General features: G+C 39.2%; 1 protein-coding gene across 6 annotated transcripts in view; it reads left to right on the top strand.

Moving 5' to 3' along the window:
• Myo61F (Myosin 61F) overlaps positions 1-27,274 on the top strand; it is a 283,730-nt gene that overhangs the window by 199,694 nt on the left and 56,762 nt on the right. For all 6 annotated transcript variants that reach the window (XM_071695382.1, XM_071695401.1, XM_071695411.1 and 3 more), the window contains 7 exons: positions 1,724-1,903; positions 8,661-8,873; positions 12,578-12,676; positions 12,909-13,069; positions 20,029-20,198; positions 20,923-21,056; positions 21,609-21,776. In XM_071695382.1, the coding sequence (XP_071551483.1) occupies positions 1,724-1,903; positions 8,661-8,873; positions 12,578-12,676; positions 12,909-13,069; positions 20,029-20,198; positions 20,923-21,056; positions 21,609-21,776 (1,125 nt within the window). The remainder of the gene's footprint in view (positions 1-1,723; positions 1,904-8,660; positions 8,874-12,577; positions 12,677-12,908; positions 13,070-20,028; positions 20,199-20,922; positions 21,057-21,608; positions 21,777-27,274) is intronic.

Below are 27,274 nucleotides of genomic sequence, written 5' to 3' on the forward strand. Positions count from 1 at the left end.
ACATACAAATCCATTTGCTTTTCTAAGTATTTCTCACATACATTCTTCAAAGCAAACACCTGATCCACACATCCTCTACCACTTCTGAAACCACACTGCTCTTCCCCAATCTGATGCTCTGTACATGCCTTCACCCTCTCAATCAATACCCTCCCATATAATTTACCAGGAATACTCAACAAACTTATATATATATATATATATATATATATATATATATATATATATATATATATATATATATATATATATATATATATATATATGAGTTGGGGCGGTTGTAACACGAGTCACATTTCCGTGTATGCACTGGACATCGCCCATCACTACAAACAACGTTTTAACATATGCAAAGATTCATGCCCACGATGCATCTACTATAAAGATAACGCCGAGCTGTTACTACTCAATTGCTCTGTACTTTCTGTACATAGACGCACAAACAACATTTCAACATTTTATGACCAGTGGTCCCGACCGGTGGGCGTGGCCAGCTGTCTGAGAGCTGTATGATCCTCATACGGATAGAAGGGAACCCTGGCGTAGGAAAGTAAGGTAACTAAAATGGATGGTTACCCTTGGGTAAATGATCAGATCTGTTGGTTCAAGCCGTAGCCTAATATCAGTCGTGTTTGATTGATGATCAATGATTACCGAGTTACATAGATACACATACGCGAATCTAAGGTGTCTTCGCTTAGCCTACCAAACTTGGGTGGATGACTTTTAGTATCTATCTCACTATAGACTGGTTTTAGTCATATTGGGGTACATGATTGATTTCGTCGACCCTTAGATAATTTGGCTCCATTGATCCTTAAGTGCCAGATTAGAAAGTTGTCGAAGTGGATGAAAAATTTAGAAGTTGACTCTTTACACTTAGCAAGAATGGGCATAGCAAGATAGATTTTTTTTTCAATCTTGCATTAATGAGTGTGATAATGGGGAAGGCTAACAAAATCCGATAGAATATGGGGTTAAGGTACGTAAAAGGTGAAACCCTTGTAAGATTAACAGAACCTGTTTAATCATTATCTAACTTATAGGCTAAGATTAACGTAATTCTGACAGTAAAAGCAAAATATACGAGACGCATTCTTCCTGCCACTTGTTGAAGAATGTTCACTTATGGCGTTTGCCTTCGCTGAAGAGGCGAACTCGCACAATGCCCACATCTCATACCATGTGAATATAAACATTATAACGATAGCCCCATTTTTTTCTCTCTAAGTAATATTGAAAATTAGATAACTTTTCGGATGCCACGGGAAGTTGAATGTTTTCCCAGGTTAATCTATTCTCTCAATTTCCCCCTCGTATTCCTCGATCTTCCTTGGATTAGTTGATATCATCACACCTCATAAGCACTTCTAAATCACTGCCATCAAGTGTTAGGAGTTCAGCAATATGTATTTGCCCATTTCATAGGTGTAGTGCTCTTCAGAAAGGTCAGTGGCCTAAATTGTCACCACTCTGTGCACTCTTTACATTTTCTTAAAAATTATTATTACAATTATTAGTCTCGGTTCATATTAGGTATATTTTCATTGTGAAATATTACAGTGTAACATGTAAAATGAAAAGGGTGTTAGATAGTAGCTTGTCTTTGATAAGATTAGGCACACTGTTTTAAGGATGTAAATTGGTGTGTGTGGTAAAGGTTGTTAAAATTATGTAATATTCAATTTTGTTCTATGTCATAATCCCATGTATCTTTTCTTAGGGTGACCCAGTTGGTGGCCACATCTTGAACTACTTGTTGGAGAAGTCCCGTGTTGTACATCAGGAGGATGGGGAAAGGAATTTCCACATATTTTATCAGCTTCTAGCAGGTGCCCCAGATGAACTCTTAGAAAAATTGCACCTCCAGAGAGACGCAAATTATTATTTTTATCTTAAGCAGGTAAATAACAATAGATTGACCTAATTCTCATCGAATAGTTTAATCATCTTACTTTACCATCTCCCTCAGCTCTCACTTTATACCTCCTGTGTTATTTCTCCTTGAAGCATACAAAGAGATAAAAAAAATCATTATTTTCAGAATAATTTCTCCTTTATTATTCATCATTTCCCTTAGTATTACCCCGATACCTACTGCTTCATTTCTCTTTAAGCATATGAGGAGAATGTATTTAACTCTTATGAAGCATTCATCATCATCTGACTCGCAACATCAGTACTTCCATCATTTCTTTTCTTTAGAAACACTATTGTAATCTTGCTCCCACTTTTGTAATGTCTCCCTCGTACAAATATTATTTTCTCCCCTTCCTTACATCTACTCCTTTTTGTACCAATACACATCTTTTTTTTTTTTTTTAGTCTTTTTCAATAATCTGTTGATTGTACTGCCTTGTATTGTGCTAACTAATATTTCCACAGACTTCTCTTCTATTCTCTCATTACGTACATAAACATCCCTTCAACATATATTTACCTCATTCCAGAAAGACAATTTTGATCTATGGTGTATTCCCATTCATTTGTACCTAAAGATCTTCACTTGCTTTGTCTTATTCATGTATATCTTGTTATTGATTTTCCTTTGAAGACCTTATACTCTACACTCTTGCCATCATTTCCTGGTAGAATCAGCTTCATCCTTCAGACTTTATTCTCAACACACTTCCTTAAATGTTCATTCCACCATTCTTTTAGGATACTTTGGTCTTGTAGAACTTAGTGGCAGATTATATGTTGGTAAGGAATACACAAAGATTTTTCTGTGGCAAATGCTGTGTACTAGCCTTTCCTTTTGGCAAGATGTTAGAGCAACAGATAGAAGTAGTAGGTAGGAACATCACACAGGAGCAATAGATAGAATTAGCAACAAACATTAGCTGGGAGCATTATATAGGAGCTACTGAAAACACTGTACTAAGAGTTGCCCCTGTCAGTGGCCTGATAAGGGCTAAGAGGCAGCTCTGGAGCTCACCAATTATGGAGACTATTTTGCTATAGCATGGGAGTTCCCAAAGGGGACAGGCATCGCAGATATAGATGGATAGATAAACACATAGTTGTGCAGCTGGAGGGAAAAGGAGGAAAGATAAACAGTAGAAGAAATGGGTAGATGCTTTGAGAGAAACAATTTGGGTTAGGCAAATTTCAGATGTTGATGTCAGGTGAATCATTTGGGATTAGATATAGTGAAAGCATCTTGTACTTACCTAACAAATCAGCTTAGTAGGCAGAATGGAAAATGGAAAAGAACTGGATGCCACCAGTGTGGTCATGACTTTGACTATGCTCTTTGACTCATGGTGTCATGGAATACGGAAGGGTACATTAAAGTGCATAAGTACTATGGTGAACTTTTCAAACAGATGACCAAGATGGTGTGGGTGGCTTGTTTGTGTGGGTATGAGGTTTGGGTAAATTACATCATATATCCATGCCTGACTAGTGAGTGACTATTTCAATTAGCACAAGCATCAGCTTTGGCCCCAGCAAATGCAGTGCCCCTGTCCTTTAATTAGGGGGTAGAGTTTGCCTCCTACCTATGATGATGGACTTTGATATCCATGTGAATGCTGGAAGAGGAAGAAATGGCTTGCATGCTAGGAAGCCCAGCACAAAGATATGCTCACCTTCGATGAGTCTGTCTCTGGGCTTTGATGGGAACATGTCCACACTCTTTTCTTATGAACATTACCTCCTACTTCAAACAGGATTGGTGCTCTGTGTATTGCATCTCTAGGAATGCATTATGTGTATACTGCTTGCACCATGTTTTCACTTGTGTTTCCAGTTGAGATGTCCCAGCATGACCCAAGAAACTCCCATGGTGCCTGATTACATGATGTTCATGGATACTCTCAATGAAACATGCCCAGAACATGGAGAGTGTACTTTAGTGAGAAGATGAAAGCAAAATGGCAAGACCCAGAATTGTGTGCAGAGTACAGCACAAGTTTCTGGGGATGGAATATTAATCTCCCTCTGAGTTCCATCCTTGGAAGTCTGGCCCCACTACCTGCTATATTTGTTCAAATACAGGCCATGTTTCCAAGCACTGCCCCTATGCAGCAAGGTGTTTCTACACTTTACAATCTATGCAGCTGACACCTGCACCTGCACTGTCCATTCATCACAAATGTTATATTTGTAACATGGAGGGGACTACTGTGTGGCACTCTGATTGTCTAATAGAGCCTTTAACACTCTGTGCTGGCACCACTACTGACAGGAAGTATGACACATACCCCGTGCTTCCCTCCACTCTAGACACAATTGCTGGGGACACTGCACCTGAACCTGATGTTGCTGCTTGAATGGACAGGATGATGTGTCCTCTTAGATACCATGACTGAAGTGCAGCAGCTGTTGCACTGCTATTGTGGCCATGCCTCCTCTCTTCCAGTAGGTGAATTGCCCAACCAGACCCAGATATAATGAGAATCACTCACAAGGCAAGACTCTGTAAAATTCAGTTTCAGGTATGGTAGAACATCAAAATCATTGTCAAGAACTGCCACCAGTACATCATAGGTCACTGGACTTTGCACAAGATATAGCAACAGTGGTCTGCACAGACATGCTTATGGCACTGTCTTACCATTTTCAGGACTGTCTGCATCAGCCTGCTAGTTATAGAGGTTTGGACAGTGAAATAGTCTTTTGTGATCAAGGGTGGAATAAAACACCCCAGTAACAATTGAAGAGCTGCAAAGTGCACTCAAAGACAAGGCCACCACACCAGGGATGAAGCTGTCACCTATGATGTGCTTTTACTTATCTTGACCCTGAAGTCTCCAGTAAATCCTCTTCTAGATATCTTAAACGGTAGCTATTTGCAAAAAGTCATACTTTGTTCATAGACATGCTACCATTATATCTATTCTCAAGCTAACTCTGATCATTGTTAACATATCATACTCATGTTCTGTTTCTGTAAAGCCTTAGAGCAATGGTTCCTAACCTGGGGTCCACAGACCCCCATAGGGTACTTGAAGCCTCATCATAATGAATAAAAGCATGGTTTAACAGGGTTAAGCAAGGTTTAACAGGGTTAAGGGACAGGTTAGTTGGAGTGTGAGTTTGAATGGAGAAAAATTGGAGGAAATAAAGTGTTTCAATTACCTGGGAGTGGACATGGCAGCAAACGGAATTGGGGAAGTGGAAGTGAGTCAAAGGGCAAAGCTTCTGGGAGTGCTGAAGAATATGTAGAAAGAGTGAACATTATCTGACAGGGCAAAAATGGGTATGTTTAAAGGAATAGTAGCCTGTACAATAATAGTGAATGCGAGGCATGGGCTGTAGATATGGCAGCTCGGAGGTGGGTGCACGTGTCGGAAATGAAACGTTTGAGGGCAAAATGTGGTGTGAGGTGGTTTGATAAAGTATTTAATGAAAGGATAAGAGATATGTGTGGTAATAAAAAGGGTGTGGTTGAGACAGCATTAGAGGATGTGTTGAAATGGTTTGGACATATGGAGAGAATGAGTGAGGAAAGATTGACTAAAGATGATATATATGTCAGTAGAGGAGAGAGTAATGAGTAAGGGAGACCAAATAGGAAATAGAAGGATGGAGTGAAGATTTTGAATGATTTGGACCTGAACATGCAGGAGGGTGAAATGCATGCATGGAATAGAGTGACTTGAAAGGATGTGGAATAGTGGGGTTGAGGTGCTGTCAGTGATGAACCATGGAAAGTTCTGTAGGGCTTGGTTGTGAAAAGGAAGCTGTGGTTTTGGTGCATTACACATGATAGGTATAGAATGGAAGAGAGCAGATGTAGCCTTTCTTCATCTGTTCCTGGTATTACCTCGCAGATATGGGAAACAACGAGCAAATATGAAATATCTATATATATATATTTGTTTTATATTTATTATACTTGATCGCTGTTTTCCATGTCCATGAGGTAGCACCAAGAAACAGACAAAGGAAGACCCATGTGTTGGAAATATTTGAGGACTATATGTGGTTTGATCGAGTAAGTAATGTAAGGGTAAGAGAGATGTGTGGAAATAAAAAGAGTATGGTTGAGAGAGCAGAAGAGGGTGTGTTGAAATGGTTTGGACATATGGAGAGAATGAGTGTGGAAAGATTGACAAAGAGGATATATTTGTCAGTGGAGGGAAGAAGGAGAAGCATGAGACCAAATTGGAGGTGGAAGGATGGAGTGAAAAAGATTTTGAGCGATCGGGACCTGAACATACAGGAGGATGAGAGGTGGGCAAGGAGTAGAGTGAATTGGAACGATGTGGTATACCAGGGTCAACATGCTGTCAGTGGTCTGAATAAGGGCATGTGAAGTGTTTAGGGTAAACCATGGAAAGATCTGTTGGGCCTGGGCTATAGATAGGGTTGTGCAGAGAAGGGTGGATGTGTAGGAAAAGAAATGTTTGAGGACAATATGTGGTGTGAGGTGGTTTGATTGAGTAAGTAATGAAAGAGTAAGAGAGATATGTGGTAATAAAAAGAGTGTGGTTGAGAGAGCAGAAGAGGGTGTGTTGAAATGGTTTGGTCACATGGAGGGAATGATTGAGGAAAGATTGACAAAGAGGATATATGTGTCAGAAGTGGAGGGTGAGGAAAGATTGACAAAGAGGATATATGTGTCAGAGGTGGAGGGAACGAGAAGTGCGAGACCAAATTGGAGGTGGAAGGATGAAGTGAAAAAGATTTTGAGTGATCAGGGCCTGAACATACAGGAGGGTGAAAGGTGTGTTAGGAATAGAGTGAATTGGAATGTTGTGGTATACTGGGGTCGACGTGCTGTTATTGGATTGGACTAGGGCATGTGAAGCGTCTCGGGTAAACCATGGAAAGTTTTATGGGGCATGGATGTGGAAAAGGAGCTGTGATTTTGGTGCATTACACATGACAGCTAGAGACTGAGTGTGAACGAATGTGGCCTTTGTTGTCTTTTCCCAGCGCTACCTCACACGCACAAGGGGAGGGGGTTGCCATTTCATGTGTGGTGGGATGGCGACAGGAATGAATGAAGGCAGTAAGTATGAATATGTACATGTGTATATATATGTATATGTTTGTGTATGTATATGTTGAAATGTATAGGTATGTATACATGCATGTGTGGGTGTTTATGTATATACATGTGTATGTGGGTGGGTTGGGCCATTCTTTTGTCAGTTTTCTTGCGCTACCTTGCTAAAGCAGGAGACAGCAACAAAGTATAATAGATAATAAATAAATAAATATATATATGCACATACACATTTTTTTTTTTTTCCCCCGCTGTCTCCCACGTTTGCGAGGTAGCGCAAGGAAACAGACGAAAGAAATGGCCCAACCCACCCCCATACACATGTATATACATACATGTCCACACACGCAAATATACATACCTACACAGCTTTCCATGGTTTACCTCAGACGCTTCACATGCCCTGATTCAACCCACTGACAGCACGTCAACCCCGGTATACCACATCGATCCAATTCACTCTATTCCTTGCCCTCCTTTCACCCTCCTGCATGTTCAGGCCCCGATCACACAAAATCTTTTTCACTCCATCTTTCCACCTCCAATTTGGTCTCCCACTTCTCCTCGTTCCCTCCACCTCCGACACTTATATCCTCTTGGTCAATCTTTCCTCACTCATTCTCTCCATGTGCCCAAACCATTTCAAAACACCCTCTTCTGCTCTCTCAACCACACTATTTTTTTTTCCACACATATCCCTCACCTTACTCACATTACTTACTCAGTCAATGCACCTCACACCACATATTGTCCTCAAACGTTTCATTTCCAACACATCCACCCTCCTCCGTACAAACCTATCTATATACTATGCCTTGCAAACATATAACATTGTTGGAACTATTCCTTCAAACATAACCATTTTTGCTCTCCAAGGTAATGTTCTCTCCTTCCACACATTCTTCATCACTCCCAGAACCTTTGTCCCCTCCCTCACCCTGTGACTCGCTTCTGTTTCCATTTGCTGCTAAGTCCACTCCCAGATATGTAAAACACTTTACTTCCTCCAGTTTTTCTCCATTCAAAGTTACTTCCCAATTATCTTGTCCCTCAACCCTACTGAATCTAATAACCTTGCTCTTATTCACATTTACTCCCAACTTTCTCCTTTCACATACTTTTCCAAACTCGGTCACCAACTACTGCAGTTTCACACTCGAATCAGCCACCAGAGCTGTATCATTGATGAACAAGCCCTCTCATCCCTGACAGACTGCATACTTGCCCCTCTCTCCAAAACTCTTGCATTTACCTTCCTGTGGGGTGGGATGGTGTCGGGAATGGATGACGGTGAACAAGTATGAATATGTGCATGTATGAATGTGTACTCATGTATGTTTATGTACATGTCTGTCTGTGTCCCAGCACCACCTTGCTAATGAGGGAAATGGTGATCAAGGTGAAGAAATAGGGAGAGAGAGAGAGACTATATGGTAGCACTGGATTCTGCATGAATTTGATTATGTGTAGTATCTGTCACCTTCGGCAATGTTGTATCATTGGAGTACAATCTCATTGAATAACTTTTCACTCTAGATGATTTAATTTTTTCATTTTCATTGATTGTCATGCAGACTGTAAACTGCAGCAACACTTGGAGATGGGATATTTGGAGTTTTATGATACTGATAATTATAATAAGATTAATATTGATAACGATGATGAAAAAAAGATTTTATGTACTTGTATTTTCTTTCAGGGCAACTCCTGTCATGTACATACCATTAATGACAGAGCAAGCTTTGAGGCAGTTGACCATGCTTTAGACATCCTAAACTTTACAACTGATGAGCAGGAGGCTATATGGGGAGTGGTGGGAGCCATCATACACTTGGGCAATGTGTCTTTTAAAGCAGATGATGATGGACTTGCCAAAGTGGTAGATGAAACACCAGTTAAGAATTGCAGCAAGGTATGTGTCATAATACTTTTTTTTTTTCATTTGATCAAAACTTGTTCTAGTGAATGAAAGGAAGGTATTGGTAATCTGGTATTTAGAAAAGATATTACATTGCTGTTGTGCTCATGATGGAAGTGGAACTTGATGACTAAAGAGAGCTTTATCTACGTATCCATTGTCAGTTGCTACTTTATGTTAATTTGGAAATGGAAGGAGGAAGAAGACTCCCTTCTGTCAAAAGCTCATCCAAACATAATACTTTTTAAGTGCAGTCATTGGCTACAACAGAGAATACATAGCCACACTAGTAACTGTGGTTAGATACTAGCCCTGGATTTTCTTGCCCCTTGAAATTTGTAAAACAAGGATCATTTACACCAGACTGGATCAAACATGGATATTACTAGCCAAAAGTGTTTTTAAAGCATTTAATCCTGCAGCCAATGAACTTGTAGTAATGAAGTCCTCTTATGTTATGAAGTCTCATTAATAAGATCAAGGATTATTACCTGGTAAAGTTTTATCTGAGGACAGTGAAAGAGGCAAGAAATGTACTTTTCAATAAGTCAACAGCTATGGGAAGAATTCCAGATGAGTGGAAGTTTGCTATTGTAACTCTGATATTCAAAAAAGGTATTGAGTCACTACCCAGAAATTATCATCCATTATGCTTAACATCCAAGGTTGGAAAACTTATGGAGACTATCACTCGACAGAAATGTAAACAGTTAAGAGGACCCCCTCACTGAATAAATGATTCTTAGCAAGGTTTTTGACAAAATTGCACATGTCTAACTAATGCACATGACTTCTTTTATGATATAATCAAAATGTATGCAAAAGTAAAGCTGTGATGTCATCAATCTAGATTTTTAAAAAGCATTTGATAAGGTTACTGGCAAAAATTAAGTACTTTGGTGGATAGGAAACTGGTTGACTGGTTGTAAACAATGAGTCATGATTAATAGTCAAGCCTCAGAATGGTTAGACTTCAGTGGTGTGCCATGAAGATCAGTCCTGGGACTTATTCTCTTCTCATATACATTAATGATATTGGTAATGGGCTGCATTGTAATATAACAAAATTTACTTGATATTAAGCTGGGAATTAAATCTACAAATGAACTTGAACATCTACAGCTTCAAACTGACATTGATAGACTGATGACCTGGGCTTGTAGATGGCAGATGAATTTTAGTATCATTAAGATAATAATCTCTGGAGACAAAAAATCAAATGAACAGTGGAAAGAGCAAGCAAAATTGTCAGTTTCATAGATAGGGGCCTTCTAATTTAAGTCTAGGGAAATCATCCTGACTTTTTTCAATTCACTGGTTCATCCTCATCTTGAATATTGTGATCAGTTTTGGTCACCCTTCCTCAGAATGGAGAAAGTGCAGTGTCAAGCTATCAAGACAGCTTTTAGGCTAAGAAACAAATTCTATGAAAGTCAACTGAATGACTTGAATCTATTTAGCTTATAAGAAAGTTTAAGCGGAGACCTAACAAATGCCTTCAAAATTATCAAAGGCTTTGATAATCTTGATCTGACAAGGCATGATTTGTTTGATTTTGTGGGCGAAAACATATTACCTTGAATGAGGTGAAATACTTTTTCTTCAACAGGATTTTTAACATATGGAGTGATCTTCCAGCTAGAGTGGTTGTTAGCAGTACTATAGATATGTTTAAGAATAGACTTGGGAATATTTCACATCAAGTTCACATCTGTCATTATCTGTGCCTCTTAGTCACATTGACAGTTTGCTGATTATTTTCTCTGAATTGTCTGTATGCCTTCTGACTTTTGCCACCGTTAGTTTCTGATAGCCTCCAAAGAACCCAATTTACCATTGCAGTTTGAATTTCTTTGTATTCTTTGCATCATCATCAGGTCAGATGTTAGACTTACTGTGCATATAAAGGCTGAATGCTGTGATGTCAGAAATTGTTAACACCTTAAAACTGAAAGAAGTGGTTGGAATGTATTACTTGAAAAAATAAGAGATGAAGAACTCTCTGCAGAGGTCCACAACACTGTTTGGCAGATCCATATAAACTTCCCCTTTTGGAAAGTAATATGTTAGACAGACATCCCTTGCTGTAAATGGGAGATATATTTGTTCCAGACCCAGAGTGCCCACTGTTTTTGATGCCAGGAATGGATGAAGTTGAACAATTATGAATATGTACATTTGTATATTATCCCTGGGGATAGGGAATAAAGCATACTTCCCATGAGTGTCATAGAAGGCAACTAAAAGGGAGGGAGTGGGGGGGGGGGCTGGAAATCCTCCCCTTCTGTTTTTAATTTTTCAAAAGAGAGAACAGAGAAGGGGGCCAAGTGAGGATACTCCCTCTAAGGCTCAGTCCTCTGTTTTTAATGCTACCTCACTAATGCGGGAAATGGCGAATATGTACAAACATTTGTATGTATGTATATGTATGCATGGAAAAGTCTGTGGGGCATGGATGTAGATAGGGAGCTGTGATTTTGTTGCATTACATATAACAGTTAGAAACTGAGTGTGAACAAATGTGGCCTTTTTTGTCTGTTTTCCTGGTGCTACCTCTCTTAAGCAAGGAGTAGCGATGCTGTTTCCTGTGGGGTGGGGTGGTGCCAGGAATGGATGGAAGGCAGGCAAGTTGAATATGTGCATGTGTATATATGTATAGGTTGGTTTATGTGTATGTATATGTATGTATAAGTGTATATATCCACTCATGTATATACATATATATACAAAATGTGCAAGAGGCAAAAAGAGGGCAAATGAGAGTTAGGGTGAGAGAGTATCATTAAATTTTAGGGAGAATAAAAAGATGTTTTGGAAGGAGGTAAATAAAGTGCGTAAGAAAAAAGAACAAATGGGAACATCGGTGAAGGGGGCTAATGGGGAGGTAATAACAAATAATGATGAAGTAAGGAGATGGAGTGAGTATTTTGAAGGTTTGTTGATTGTATTTGATGATAGAGTGGCAGATATAGGGTGTTTTGGTCAGGGTGGTGTGCGAAGTGAGAGGGTCATGGAGAATGATTTGGCAAACAGAAAAGAGGTAGTGAAAGCTTTGCAGAAGATGAAAACTGGCAAGGCAGTGAGTTTGGATGGTATTGCAGTGGAATTTATTAAAAAGGGGGTGACTGTATTGTTGATTGGTTGGTAAGGATATTCATTGTATGTATGGATCATGGTGAAGTGCCTGAGGATTGGTGGATTGCATGCATAGTGCCATTGTACAAAGGCAAATGGGATAAAGGTGAGTGTTCAAATTACAGAGGCATAAGTTTGTTGAGTATTCCTGGGAAATTATATGGGAGGGTATTGATTGAAAGAGTAAAGGCATGTACAGAGCATCAGAGTGGGGAGGAGCTGTGTGGTTTCAGAAGTGGTAGAGGATGTGTGGAGTAGGTGTTTGCTTTGAAGGATGTACGTGAGAAATACTTAGAAAAACAGATGGATATGTATGTAGCATTTATGGATCTGGAGAAGGCATATGATAGGGGTTACAGAGATGGTTTGTGGAATGTTTTAAGAGTATAGTATCTTTTATATTATTTGTCCTAGTGGTAGAGGAAATTTACAATTTTTTGATTATCAAAAATGCATGTTGATAATAATTTGACTTCATGTACTTTGTAAATTCCAGTGTTATTCATGCTTCATGAGATTTTGATTCTTAAATCCAAGAATGCTAAATATTTTGTAATTTTTAGTTGATAGGTTGTGATAGTGCAGAATTACTCAAGGCTCTTACACATCGCACCATTGAGGCTCGCGGAGATGTTGTTACTTCACCATTGAATCCAGACCAGGTATAGCAGAGAGTATATTTCCATAACTTTTTGAAAGTTTTTAGAAATATAGGATCTTGTGTCAACTTTCTAAGGCATCCTCTGTTGCCATAATGATCTTATAGCTAATTGTATAAGTAAGAAATATATTGCTGTGTTTGATATTAAAAGATTAAAAAAAAAGATTAAAAAAAGGTTGCATATTCCATTAATCTTATATAGTAAATCACTAACTTTCTAACATTTTTGTCAGGCTGTGTATGCCAGAGATGCTCTTGCTAAGTCAGTTTATGAAAGAGTGTTCAATTGGCTTGTGATTCGTCTGAATCAGTCCCTTCAGAGTCCTGAATCTGGACGGAAGACTCTCCTGGGAATTCTTGATATTTATGGATTTGAGATCTTCGAAAAGAATGGGTATGTAACTTCACCATGTTCTCTGTATGTCAGTACCGTTTGGGAAAGGAGTGTTTTTAGGTGAAAAGGGGAGTCTATAGAGTATTAGCATTCTGAGACATATTTATAATTTGGTATGATATTTCAAACAAAAGCAGCATGTCCGCATCCTCTTTAAACAAGAGATGCAGGCCCATATGGGTGAGTGGAATGTGAGTAATACATGTTGAATATCTCAGAATGGAATTGGTAGACACTCAAAGAAGGGGAAAATTAGTCATGTTAGGTTTGTGAGAGAAAGGCTGAGAGTGTAACGGAGTGAAGACCGTAAATTAGTCAGACCTACAGGATGATATAGATGATTATGTAAAAGATGTGATATTGATGAAGGATGAATGGCTTAAAAAGATGTTGGACTACCAGTTTGTCAATGCAAAATTATGAGTTAGACTGTTCGAGATTATTATCCAAGCTAAAGATTTTGGAAGAATGCCTGGGCTCAGATGCAGTGAAAACACTTTGTGTATGGGAAGGCATGAATGAAAAACATTAGATCTCCCTTGATTAGCATTTCAGTATGCACTGTTAAAAAGTAATAAAAGCGTGTGTAAATGCAGAAGAGGTATAGGAGTAATTTTTGAGACTATGTGCCTGATCCACCCCATGGAATTGGAATAGGAATTAGTGATATGGAATGATTTGCTCTCAAATGTGTGGTGGTTATCATAACTAGCCAAGAAAATAAAAAGAGATTTAAGCCCAGTCTTAGTTGAAGGGAATATTATAGAGAAACAGTTAAATTTTTTTGTTATTATTAATTATTATTATCATTGTTGTGGATGAAAGGGCTTGGGAAGTGAGTCAGTTTTTGTTCGCGGATGATACAGCACTGGTGGCTGATTTGGGCGAGAAACTGCAGAAGCTGGTGACTGAGTTTGGTAAAGTGTGTGAAAGAAGAAAGCTGAGAGTGAATGTGAATAAGAGAAAGGTTATTAGGTACAGTAGGGTTGAGGGACAAGTCAATTGGGAGGTAAGTTTGAATGGAGAAAAATTGGAGGAAGTGAAGTGTTTTAGATATCTGGGAGTGGATTTGGCAGCAGATGGAACCATGGAAGTGGAAGTGAGTCACAGGGTGGGGGAGGGGGCGAAAGTTCTGGGAGCATGGAAAGCGAGAACATTATCTCGGAAAGGAAAAATTGGTATGTTTGAAGGAATAGTGGTTCCAACAATGTTATATGGTTGCGAGGCGTGTGCTATAGATAGAGTTGTGCGGAGGAGGGTGGATGTGTTGGAAATGAGATGCTTGAGGACAATATGTGGTGTGAGGTGGTTTGTTCGAGTAAGTAATGAATGGATCAGAGAGATGTGTGGTAATAAAAAGAGTGTAGTTGAGAGAGCAGAAGAGGGTGTTTTGAAATGGTTTGGACACATGAAGAGAATGAGTGAGGAAAGATTGACAAAGAGGATATATGTGTCAGAGGTGGAGGGAACAAGGAGAAGTGGGAGACCAAATTGGAGGTGGAAAGATGGAGTGAAAAATATTTTGAGCGATTGGGGCCTAAACATGCAGGAAGGTGAAAGGCGTGCAAGGAATAGAGTGAATTGGAACGATGTGGTACACTGGGGTCGATGTGTTGTCAATGGATTGAACCAGGGCATGTGAAGCATCTGGGGTAAACCATGGAAAGTTCCGTGGGGCCTGGATGTGGAAAGGGAGCTGTGATTTCGGTGCATTATATGTGACAGCTAGAGACTGAGTGTGAACAAATGTGGCCTTTGTGTCTTTTCCTAGCACTACCTCACATGCATGTGGGGGGAGGGGGTTCTCAGTTCATGTGTGATGGGGTGGCGACAGGAATGAATAAAGGCAGCAAGTATGTATTATGTACATGTGTATATATGTATATGTCTGTGTATGTATATATATGTATACGTTGAAATGTATAGGTATGCATATTTGCTTGCGTGAAAGTGTATGTATATACATGTGGGTGTTGGTGGGTTGGGATAGGGGAGAAAGAATACTTCCCACGTATTCCCTGCGTGTCGTAGAAGGCGACTAAAAGGGAAGGGAGCGGGGGGCTGGAAATCCTCCCCTCTCTCTCTCTTTTTTTTTTTTCCCCCAAAAGAAGGAACAGAGAAGGGGGCCAGGTGAGGATATTCCCTCCAAGGCCTAGTCCTCTGTCCTTAACACTACCTCGCTAACGTGGGAAATGGCGAATAGTATGAAAAAAAAATATATATATATATATATATATATATATATATATATATATATATATATATATATATATATATATATATATATATATATATATACAGACATATACATATCTACAAATGTACATAATTCATACTGTCTGCCCTTATTCATTCCCATCGCCACCCCGTCACACATGAAATGACAACCCTCTCCCTCCGCATGTGTGTGAGGTAGTGCTAGGAAAAGACAACGATGACCACATTCGTTCACACTCAGTCTAGCTGTCATGTATAATGCACAAAAACCACAGCTCCCTTTCCACATCCAGGCCCCGCAAAAGTTTCCATGGTTTACCCCAGATGCTTCACATGCCCTGGTTCAATCCATTGACAGCACGTCAACCCCGGTATACCACATCGTTCCAATTCACTCTATTCCTTGCACGCCTTTCACCTTCCTGCATGTTCAGGCCACAATCACCCAAAATCTTTTTCACTCCATCTTTCCACCTCCAGTTTGGTCTCCCACTTCTCCTCATTCCCTCCACCTCTGACACTTATATCCTATTGGTCAATCTTTCCTCACTCATTCTCTCCACGTGACCAAACCATTTCAAAACACCCTCTTCTGCTCTCTCAACCACACTCTTTTTATTACCACACATCTCTCTTACCCTTTCATTACTTACTCGATCAAACCACCTCACACCACATATTGTCCTCAGGCATCTCATTTCCAACACATCCACCCTCCTCCGCACAACTCTATCTATAGCCCACACCTCGCAACCATATAACATTGTTGGAACCACTATTCCTTCAAACATACCCATTTTTGCTTTCCAAGAAAGCAACTTCCACACATTTTTCAGCGCTCCCAGAACTTTTGCCCCCTCCCCCACCCTATGATTCATTTCTGCTTCCATGGTTCCATCCGTTGCCAAATCCAGTCCCAGATATATAAATCACTTCACTTCCTCCAGTTTTTCTCCATTCAAACTTACCTCCCAAATGACTTGTCCCTCAACCCTACTGTACCTAATAACTTTGCTCTTATTCACATTTACTCTCAGCTTTCTTCTGTCACACACTTTACCAAACTCAGTCACCAGCTTCTGCAGTTTCTCACCTGAATCAGCCACCAGTGCTGTATCATCAGCGAACAAAAACTGACTCACTTCCCAAGGTCTCTCATCCATAACAAAAAGCATACTTGCCCCTCTTTCCAGAACTCTTGCATTTACCTCCCTAACGACCCCATCCATAAACAAATTAGACAACCATGGAGACATCATGCATCCCTGCCACAAACCAACATTCACTGAGAGCCAATCACTTTCCTCTCTTCCTACACGTACACATGCCTTACATCCTCGATAAAAACTTTTCACTGCTTCTAACAACTTGCCTCCTACACCATAAATTCTTAATACCTTCCACAGAGCATCTCTGTCAACTCTATCATATGCCGTCTTCAGATCCATAAATGCTACATACAAATCCATTTGCTTTTCTAAGTATTTCTCACATACATTCTTCAAGGCAAACACCTGATCCACACATCCTCTACCACTTCTGAGACCACACTGCTCTTCCCCAATCTGATGCTCTGTACATGCTTTCACCCTCTCAATCAATACCCTCCCATGTAATTTCCCAGGAATACTCAACAAATTATACCTCTGTAATTTGAGCACTCACTTTTATCCCCTTTGCCTTTGTACAATGGCCCCATGCAAGCATTCCGCCAATCCTCAGGCACCTCACCATGAGTCATACATACATTTGATAACCTTACCAACCAGTCAACAATAAAGTCACCCCCTTTTTTGATAAATTCCACTGCAATACCATCCAAACCCACTGCCTTGCCAGCTTTCATCTTCCACAAAGCTTTTACTACCTCTTCTTTGTTTACCAAATCATTCTCCCTAACCCTCTTACTTTGCACATCACCTCGACCAAAACACCCTACATCTGCCACTCTGTCATCAAACACATTCAACAAACCTTCAAAATACTCACTCCATCTCCTCGCATCACCACTACTTATTATCACCTCCCCATTAGCCCCCCTTCACTGATGTTCCCATTTTTTTCATCATGCAGGATAACCAACTTTGAACATTTAATTATCAAGTTAATGCTTTAATGTTTCTATTGATTCATATACAACACTCCTCACGATGTCCCAGTCCTTTTACTGATGCATTGATAGTTTTATTGGATGGCCATCAAAGTTATACCAAACTCATGCTTAGGAATCAAAAAGGCAAAATATAATGGTTGTATTAATAGATGGAGAGGTTACAAGCTTGTTCAGTATATATGTGACTGGTAAGCTGCTCAGTTATCTATACACTTCTCTGAATGAGGCTACGGTATGTAACCACACATTGCTTAGCTAAAGTTGAACATTTGTTTATAAAGTTAGGTTTTGTACCTGTCATGGGATGGAAAAGATTGTCCATAGTGTTTCCATATTAATGGCACGAGTAGAGAAGATGGAAAGAGAAATGTAGTGCTGCTTAGTTGGTTCCCTTTTTGATTCATTTGGCTACATTTCTCACTGATAAATGGTAAGATTATTAGTCATTTTAGCAATATTAGCCATGGTTCAGTCAGTAAGAATGAAGAGAATAGTTCAAGCATTGTATGATTACCTTAGTTATAAACAGCACAGAAATATGGTTGGATGCATGTTTGTCTTTTCTCACAGCTAGTTTTCTGACATCCAGCAAGCCAGCATGACCCAGTGATGTGTGATTGTTCCAGTCAATGTCTATATGTCTTTCCTCTTATAGCTAGACTTTGGAATTCTTTACTTTGCAGGTTTTCCCATCTACTACAGAATATTTTTGTTTGTAAGAGATGAATTTGTCATTGTTAGAAGAATGGATAACACTTTTACGTTTGTTTTCCTTGGGGTCTAACTCTTATGTGAGCTCCTGTACCTGTGAATGGGGCTTTTTGCTCATGAAAGTATTCTGCCATGTCTTTCAGTTAGCTTGAGCAGATATTGTGTGAACATTTGCATGATGATGATTCATTGTATTGATGTTTTCTTATTTCCAACCACACCCAAGAATGTAGACTGTTTACTATCTTTCATTTTTCTGACTTCTGAAAATTTTTTCTTATAAAGGAAGGTTTATCACTTAAAGTCACATGTATTTTTCTATTATGTCAATACATTGATATAGGATTAAGTTCACTGGCAAAATCTTCTCTTATTATTATTATTAACTCAATTCCTATTTATTTGAAATGGATCAAGTGCAGTGAGGCGTGCACCTATTCTGTGCTTTAAGTTTGCAGAACTGATGCTAAAAGAGAAAATTTCCTGAACCACATGCTTAAATGGGAAGTGAGTGAATAGAATGCTGTAGTTGTCATTGATTTAATAGAATTTCAATTGTTTCTTTAATGTTTCAGCTTTTCATACTGTCAAATGTGGTTGAAAGTATTGCACATTACCAAAGCCTTAGGCATCTTTGGCGTAGCCATTTGGAATAATCATACTACTGTGTTATCTTTGATTCTTGGAGTTTATTGGGTTGTAATTTATTTTATACACAGTTTGAATAAAAAGTCTTTTGATAATTTGGTATAATAAACAGATGGAGATAAAATTTATGCTTGTTAGCTACAAGCACATGCTGGCCCTGGGAATGCCCTTTCAAAAGTGAAATACTATATTCCTTTAGCTAGAAGTGTAAGGAATAGTGGTTCCAACAATGTTGTATGGTTGCGAGGCGTGGGCTATGGATAGAGTTGTGCGCAGGAGGATGGATGTGCTGGAAATGAGATGTTTGAGGACAATGTGTGGTGTGAGGTGGTTTGATCGAGTAAGTAACGTAAGGGTAAGAGAGATGTGTGGAAATAAAAAGAGCGTGGTTGAGAGAGCAGAAGAGTGTGTTTTGAAATGGTTTGGGAACATGGAGAGAATGAGTGAGGAAAGATTGACCAAGAGGATATATGTGTCAGAGGTGGAGGGAACGAGGAGAAGTGGGAGACCAAATTGGAGGTGGAAAGATGGAGTGAAAAAGATTTTGTGTGATCGGGGCCTGAACATGCAGGAGGGTGAAAGGAGGGCAAGGAATAGAGTGAATTGGATCGATGTGGTATACCAGGGTTGACGTGCTGTCAGTGGATTGAATCAGGGCATGTGAAGCGTCTGAGGTAAACCATGGAAAGCTGTGTAGGTATGTATATTTGCGTGTGTGGACGTATGTATATACATGTGTATGGGGGTGGGTTGGGCCATTTCTTTCGTCTGTTTCCTTGCGCAACCTCACAAACGCGGGAGACAGCGGCAAAAAAAAAAAAAAAAGAAGTGTAAGTGATACAGTGAACCCCTGTAGTTTTGCAAGTTTCTGTTCTTAGCTCCCTCAGTGATTTCACTGGCAGAAGTCTTTGAAGATGGATCCTTGCATGACTTTTGATGCATGCATTCTGATATTCTGCTTTTCAGATTCAATTTCTTTTTAGCTAACCAACTCAGAATCTCAATCACAGTATAGTTTCTCAGTATGTATAATTATGGGTGAACCTCTGAGCCTTTTGAGTTCAAATTTAGTTTTATATTTTCCTTAAGCTCACTGGACACATTTTCATTTCAAGGGTGTACATCGGATGTGATTAGTCCTAGTTTGATCATTTATGCCTCACCAGAATGAGGAAAAGTCTCTCTGTAATTGAATTCTTAAATGTTATCAAAATAAGCTGTAATATGTCAGTGATTCCATAAATGTTAACTGGTTTTTACTTATTTACAGGTTTGAACAATTTTGCATTAACTACTGTAATGAGAAGCTACAGCAAGTGTTTATTGAGTTGACTCTCAAGAGTGAACAAGAAGAGTATCGGCGAGAGGGAATAGAATGGGAGCAGGTGCAATATTTCGACAACAAAATCATTTGTGATTTGGTAGAGGAAAAACACAAAGGTTGGGATAAATATCTGTTAGTTAAACTAATTCCATTCCCAAATGTGTGAGGTACAACAGATTTTGAAATCCTCAAATAGATTGATAGATCCATTGTATATTATCATTTAAGGAATTTTTGGAGCCGCTATGTGGTTTCAAGAGAGGTAAAGGGCATGTGAAGTAGGTGTTTTCTGGGAAGAATTTGTATGAGGAATACTTGGACAAAGACAGTGAACTTTTTGTGGCATTTATGGGTCTGAAGAAATCATATGAAAGAGTTGATAGACTAGTCTTGGGGAATATTCTTCAAAATATTAAGTGGAAAGTTACTAAATGTAGTGAAGAGTTTTCACTGGGAGTGTCAGGCATGTGTGCAATTAGGAAGGGAGGAGAGTGAGTGGATTCTGGTGAAGGTGGGTCTGCATTGGGGATTTGATGTCACCATAGCTGTTAGTTATGGATACATCTAGAACAATGAATAACTCACAACAGAAATTGACCATCAGTCCCCTAACCGCTAACAGACATGAATCTAACCTGCACTTTCCCGTAGCTCTAAATGATTAACCCCTCCTAGTCACCATAACTTCTTCCGGACAAGGAGTTGCATACAATACACATGATATTCACTCCCCACTTTTGGCATCACTTTTAAGACCTGAACATCCTAAGTTACTATAGCTGAAGTTCCTTTAATCATTTGTCATATGGTCAGAGCTAATAGACGTACTTAAATTTTTAGGTATAATTTCCCTCTTGGATGAAGAATGCCTTCGCCCAGGTGAAGCAACTGACTTCACTTTCCTTGCTAAGATGAACTCCCACTTAGCCAGTCACAACCACTACTTCAGTTATGATACTTCTGATAACAGTAAAGTAAGCATTTTTATAGTTCTTATGATGTTGTAATGTGTTAAACTTTATGCATGTTGGGAGTATCCCTTCCCTACCTATGGGTCTCACAGACTGCCAGTACAATTTACGTGATTGTTAAACTTGTTAGTCTTGTTAAAATGTACTGCCTAATTGAAAATGAAGGTTCAGTGTAGGAAACTGAAATTTATCATGTTTCTCTCTGTATGCGTGTTACAATTACTTCACTTCCAAATCAGTGGGTTGAATCAAGTAATAGTCTCTGCAACATCATTCACAAATCATCCTCCCTTGCACAGTGTGTTCGTGAAATATGGAATTCCCTGCTTTAATTGTACCAATGCCTCTATTCTATTCATATTGGATATCACAGTATAATGTAAATAATCTTCAGATGGAGATTGTGTAGAAATAAAGTTGGTATAATGAAGATGTTACACTTTTTGACTTAGAATTAATTTTGCAATGTATTTGTATTATTTCTGGCACAAAAGTTTTTGTTTTCTGTTTTTAGTATTTCAAATGTTTGTCCTTATTTAGAATTCTACTTTGCAGGTAAAGAAAACAATCAACAAGGATGAATTCCGGTTGCGCCACTATGCTGGTGAAGTTGCTTACCGAGTTCAAGGCTTCCTTGACAAAAACAATGATTTACTTTTCCGTGACCTCAAGGAGACCATGACTCACACCTCAAACATGATAATTACCAGCGTCTTCCCCAAGGTAATGAATATTTGATAGTTTACACAGCAATATGCTTAGTAGAATGTGATTAAGTTCATTTAGACCATAAGATTTTTTTAGAACAGTGGAGAACTACTTGAAAGATGTTTTTCTGAAACATAGGGCTTGATATAAACATATGAATGTGCACAGACTATGGAGTATAAAAGTGTGTGGTTCACAAAAGAATGAAATAAGTTATATTTGTATACATTCTGTCACCAATAAACTTTGGAAATGCATTTTTGGGAGATACAGCTCAGAGGAATCACTTGATTAATTCCATTTTATCACATGATTCAGTTGGACAAGGGGTTTATACCCATGGAATGAATTTCTCAAACTGATTTCCACAAAAATGAAATGTCAAGAGACATATAATGCAGTTGAAGTACTTTATGTATATAATTTTTTTTCTGACCCATTTGTGGCTTCTCATAGTAGCTTAGTAGCACTAGGAATGGATGAAGAATGGCTTCATTTGCTTATATCCACTTTCTGTTGTCTTGTATGTTGCACCAAAACCAGAACTCCTTATCCACAATTAATTCTCTTAGATTTTTCTGTGGATTCCCTTGACCATTTCATATGTTGTGGTTCAGCCCATGGACATGCCACCCCTGAATACCACATTGCTCCAATTCTCTCTATCTCATGCTGGCCTCATACCCTCATGCATGTTCAGGCCCTGATATATCAAAGTATCTTTCACTCCATTCTTTTACTTTCTCACGGTTCCCCCCCTCTTCCTTGTTCCTCCACTTCCAACATGTATACCTTCTTAGTCATCCTCTTCTCAGGTATCCTTTCCATATGTCCAAACCATTGCGGCACATGCTCTGTCATACATACTCCTCTCTTGCCCTATCGTTTCTTGTTCTTTCATCCCTCTTCACTCACCACACATTGTTCTTGAACACATCCATCGTGTTCCATACATTTTTATCAAGGGTTCATGCCTCACATTTACATTTAAGCAAAAAATAAAGCACAGAATATTATAAGTGTACTGTATATGTTATCTGGTTGTGTAACATAAGAAATAGGGGATACATTCATGAATCCCAAGGTCACCTAGCTGTAGGCCCATTTTTTATTAGTCATTAATAACATTTATAAGAGGCAAATTCATACACATTGCACCTAATTTCATAAATGGTGATATATTCAGATATGATATGTAATTGTAATGTATGAAGATAGTACAGAAGCTGACAAGAACATTCATAAGTATGAACAGACATGTAGACATAAGTGGATATGGTAGTGGAGTGTGATGATGAATTCTAGTTGGAGTGTGGAAATGGTAAAATGTACTATGGTCCTAAATATCACTTGAATTTCTTGAGGTCAGTCGGAAAGTTTGCTGAAGGGGCCATTATATTTACTAGATTTGGTGAGTTTCCTTCCATCATATCTTACGGATATTGATTGTGTCACATTTTTTTGTAAACTTTGATAATGTAGGATGTATTGTGCAGATACTGAACATGAAATCAGATAAGGGAAGAGATTTACAGAATAAAAACAATAAAAAAGCCAGTTCTGGTGAGTGAGAAAGGACAGGCAGGAGGAAGGGAGGAACAGATGAGAGTTGTTGGTTACTCATCAACGTTCATATCATACTCTGCCACCACCTCAGCTCGCCTTTCTAACCTCATTCATGGGATTGACTTTTTTTTCTGCACAACATTATTATTTCTGTTAACTATAAATTTGGTGGACTCCATATTGTTGAGATAGGGATGTTCCATAAGTTCACTTATGAAACAATAGAGATATATCCTGGAATTTTGTATTCAGTGGCACTTCTGCTCTTGTATGTAAGCATTTTTTTCAAGTTTGCCATTTTCCATGTAGTGAGATAGTGTCAGGAACAGATGGTGAATGGCTACATTTGCTCACATCCACACTGTAGCTGTCATGGATAACTTACTGGAGTATATCATGTGTTTCTATTGAAATAAAACATTAACTTGTACAATATATTGATGTTCAAAGTATTGCAACACAAGAATTTAGGTTATATTGTCATTGTAAGTGGCAGGGAGAGAGGGATGAGCAGTTGTGATGAGTCCCTCATCTTTGTATCTTACTCTGCCACCACAATATCAACTTTCCCTTCCAGGTTCGCTCATGGGATTAGCTATTTTTTTGTTTTTTGTAGCAGTTGATGAAGGTTGAGAAAGGTTGTACTGGATGCTAGAGTTGTCTGAGAAGTCCATGGAGATCTGACCATTTTGCATTTCTTGTGGAGGTGAAGATCAGGAAGAAATAGAGGTATGGCATGAATAAAAATACAGAGGTGAAAGTGTTGGCAAGGGAGGTGAGTCAAAAAGAATGAGAGGAGGAGTATGGAGGAAGGCTGACAGAAAGTTTAGATGAAAGTGAAGTAAATGTAGGGATGCTGTCATGTGTGAATGAAGTGTTTAGAATATTTAGAGAAAAACTGTTAAAGGTTGTAGAATTGATTAATAGTTGTGTACATGGTTCTGAGATATAAGAAGTGGCATTGGAGTTCTTTATTTATAGAGACTGTTGCCATGGTCACCCCTTTTAGGGAGTTCCAGTTGGAACAGGTGTCGGAGATACAGATAGATAGAAGAATTAAAGGGGAAATGCATGGTAGAGGAATGAGATTAGAAATACTGTGGTAGAGAAGAAAAAGGCATGTGGTAAATTGTTCGAAAGGAGTGTACCAGTGGAAGTTCAGCAAAGGAGGAGGGAAGAATAGAAGATGTGTAAGTAGACTGTTAAAGGTTGTATAATTAATAGTTAGATACAAGGTTGTGAGATATAAGAATTAAAGGGGAAATGCATGGTAGAAGGATGATCATCAATTATATATACTAAGGAAGAGAAGAAAAAGGCATATGGTAGATTGCTTGAAAAATGTACCATTGGAAGTTCAGCAAAGGAGGAGGGAAGAATATAAGATGTGTAAATGGACTGTTAAGAAGCTGGTAAAGTAAAGCAAAGAAAGAGTAAATGAAGATTTTGGAAGAAAGTGGAGTGAAAAGTTTAGGGAAAATAAGAAATTGTACTGAAAGGAGGTTAAAAAGGAAAGGGGCAGATGTAAGATATAAAGGGGGGGTGGGTTGCTGAATCAAAAGGAGGAAGTGAAAGGGAGATGGAAAGAGTATTTGGAAGAACAGATGAATATAGGAGAAGATGAGACAGCAGTTATTACATGCATGGGTATGAAGGATGGTAGGAAAAGGATAAAATTGCAGGAACCTACAGCAAGAAGGGAGGTAAATAGTGTAATAATGAGGTTGAAAGGAAATGCACCTGGAGTGCATGAGATATGGATGAAATGTTTAAGCAAGGAGGAGAAAGTGTGACAGACTGGATGCATTTGATATGTAATTTAGCATGGAAGCCAAAGGTTGTGCCAGAAGATTGGGTGCAAACTATTATATTGTTACCTTATTCAAAGAAAAAATTGCTAAGGATGTATGTAGGAATTGTAGGGGATTAAGTCTGTTAAGTATATCAGGAAAAGTGTATGCAAGAGTTTTGATTGATAGAGTGATGAAAGTGACTAAATGCAGAATAGGTGAGGAGCAAGGGGATTTTAGGAAAGGTAAGGGATTCGTAGATCAGATTTTTGTGATGAGAATGACTGTGGAAAAGTGTCTAGCAAAAGATAAGAGCTGTATGCAGCTTTTATGGATTTGGAGATAGTGTATGACAGAGTCAAGGGGAATGCTTTTTGGGATGTGTAAGAGTATATGGGGTAGGGTGACAGCTGCTGGATGGTGTGAAGGCTTTCTGTAGAGGAGCAAATGCATGTATAAGAGGATGGAGAGTTGAGCAAGTCTTACTATACTTGTTGATGTGAAGCAGGATTGTGTGATGTCACTATGGCTTTTTAACTTATATATGGTAGAAGTAGATAGTAGGAATATAAGGCAGGAGCATTAGTTAGAAGTAGTGGGTTGGAACATTAGGCAGGAACTTTATGTGGACACATTAGATAGAAATAGTTGGCAGGAACATTAGGAAGAAGCCTCTGGAAACACTGTGCTAGAGTTACCCTCTGCCAATGGGCTGTTTAGGGTGAGATATTAAAGGCTAAGAAGTGGCATTAGAGTTCACCATATATGGAAACTCTTGTCATGGCCACATCCTTGAGGGATTTCCTGGAGGGAATGGGCATCAGAGATACAGAGAATGGATAGATAATGGTGTATTAGTGCTTCTTATCCCATTTTGTTCATTGACATGCTGGTATGGAAAATTTTCCTGCATGTACATTGTCGTGTACACAATGCATCATCCTAGCCACTTCCTAAGACAATACTTTGCATATTCTTTCATCTATATGTATTATAGTACTTTAGGAACAAAAGCATGGAAGATATTTACGTAAGTAAACCAGGTATACTTATTTATTACTGTTTTATATGGTTTTATCACTTTTTACTGTTTCTGGTAAATCATCATTCATTATACTTGGTCGCTGTCTCCTGCGTTAGCGAGGTAGCGCAAGGAAACAGACGAAAGAATGGCCCAACCCACCCACATACACATGTATATACATACACGTCCACACACGCACATATGCATACCTATACATCTCAACGTATACATGTATATATACACACACAGACATATATATATATTTATTTTTTTTTTCATTATACTTTGTCGCTGTCTCCCGCGTTTGCGAGGTAGCGCAAGGAAACAGACGAAAGAAATGGCCCAACCCCCCCCCCCCCCATACGCATGTATATACATACGTCCACACACGCAAATATACATACCTACATAGCTTTCCATGGTTTACCCCAGACGCTTCACATGCCTTGATTCAATCCACTGACATCACGTCAACCCCGGTATACCACATCGCTCCAATTCACTCTATTCCTTGCCCTCCTTCCACCCTCCTGCATGTTCAGGCCCCGATCACACAAAATCTTTTTCACTCCATCTTTCCACCTCCAATTTGGTCTCCCTCTTCTCCTCGTTCCCTCCACCTCCGACACATATATCCTCTTGGTCAATCTTTCCTCACTCATTCTCTCCATGTGCCCAAACACATGAACATAATTCATACGGTCTGCCTTTATTCATTCCCATCACCATCCCGCCACACCTGAAATAACAACCCCCTCCCCCCGCATGTGCGCGAGGTAGCGCTAGGAATAGACAACAAAGGCCACATTCGTTCACACTGTCTCTAGCTGTCATATGAAATGCACCGAAACCACAGCTCCCTTTCCACATCCAGGCCCCACAGAACTTTCCATGGTTTACCCCAGAGGCTTCACATGCCCTGGTTCAATCCATTGACAGCACGTCGACCCCAGTATACCACATCATTCCAATTCACTCTATTCCTTGCACGCCTTTCACCCTCCTGCATGTTCAGGCCCTGATCACTCAAAATCTTTTTCACTCCATCTTTCCACCTCCAATTTGGTCTCCCACTTCTCCTCGTTCCCTCCACCCCTGACACACATATCCTCTTTGTCAATCTTTCCTCACTC

The sequence above is a fragment of the Panulirus ornatus genome, chromosome 4 (assembly GCF_036320965.1).
Source record: "Panulirus ornatus isolate Po-2019 chromosome 4, ASM3632096v1, whole genome shotgun sequence".
Classification (NCBI taxonomy): domain Eukaryota; kingdom Metazoa; phylum Arthropoda; class Malacostraca; order Decapoda; family Palinuridae; genus Panulirus; species Panulirus ornatus.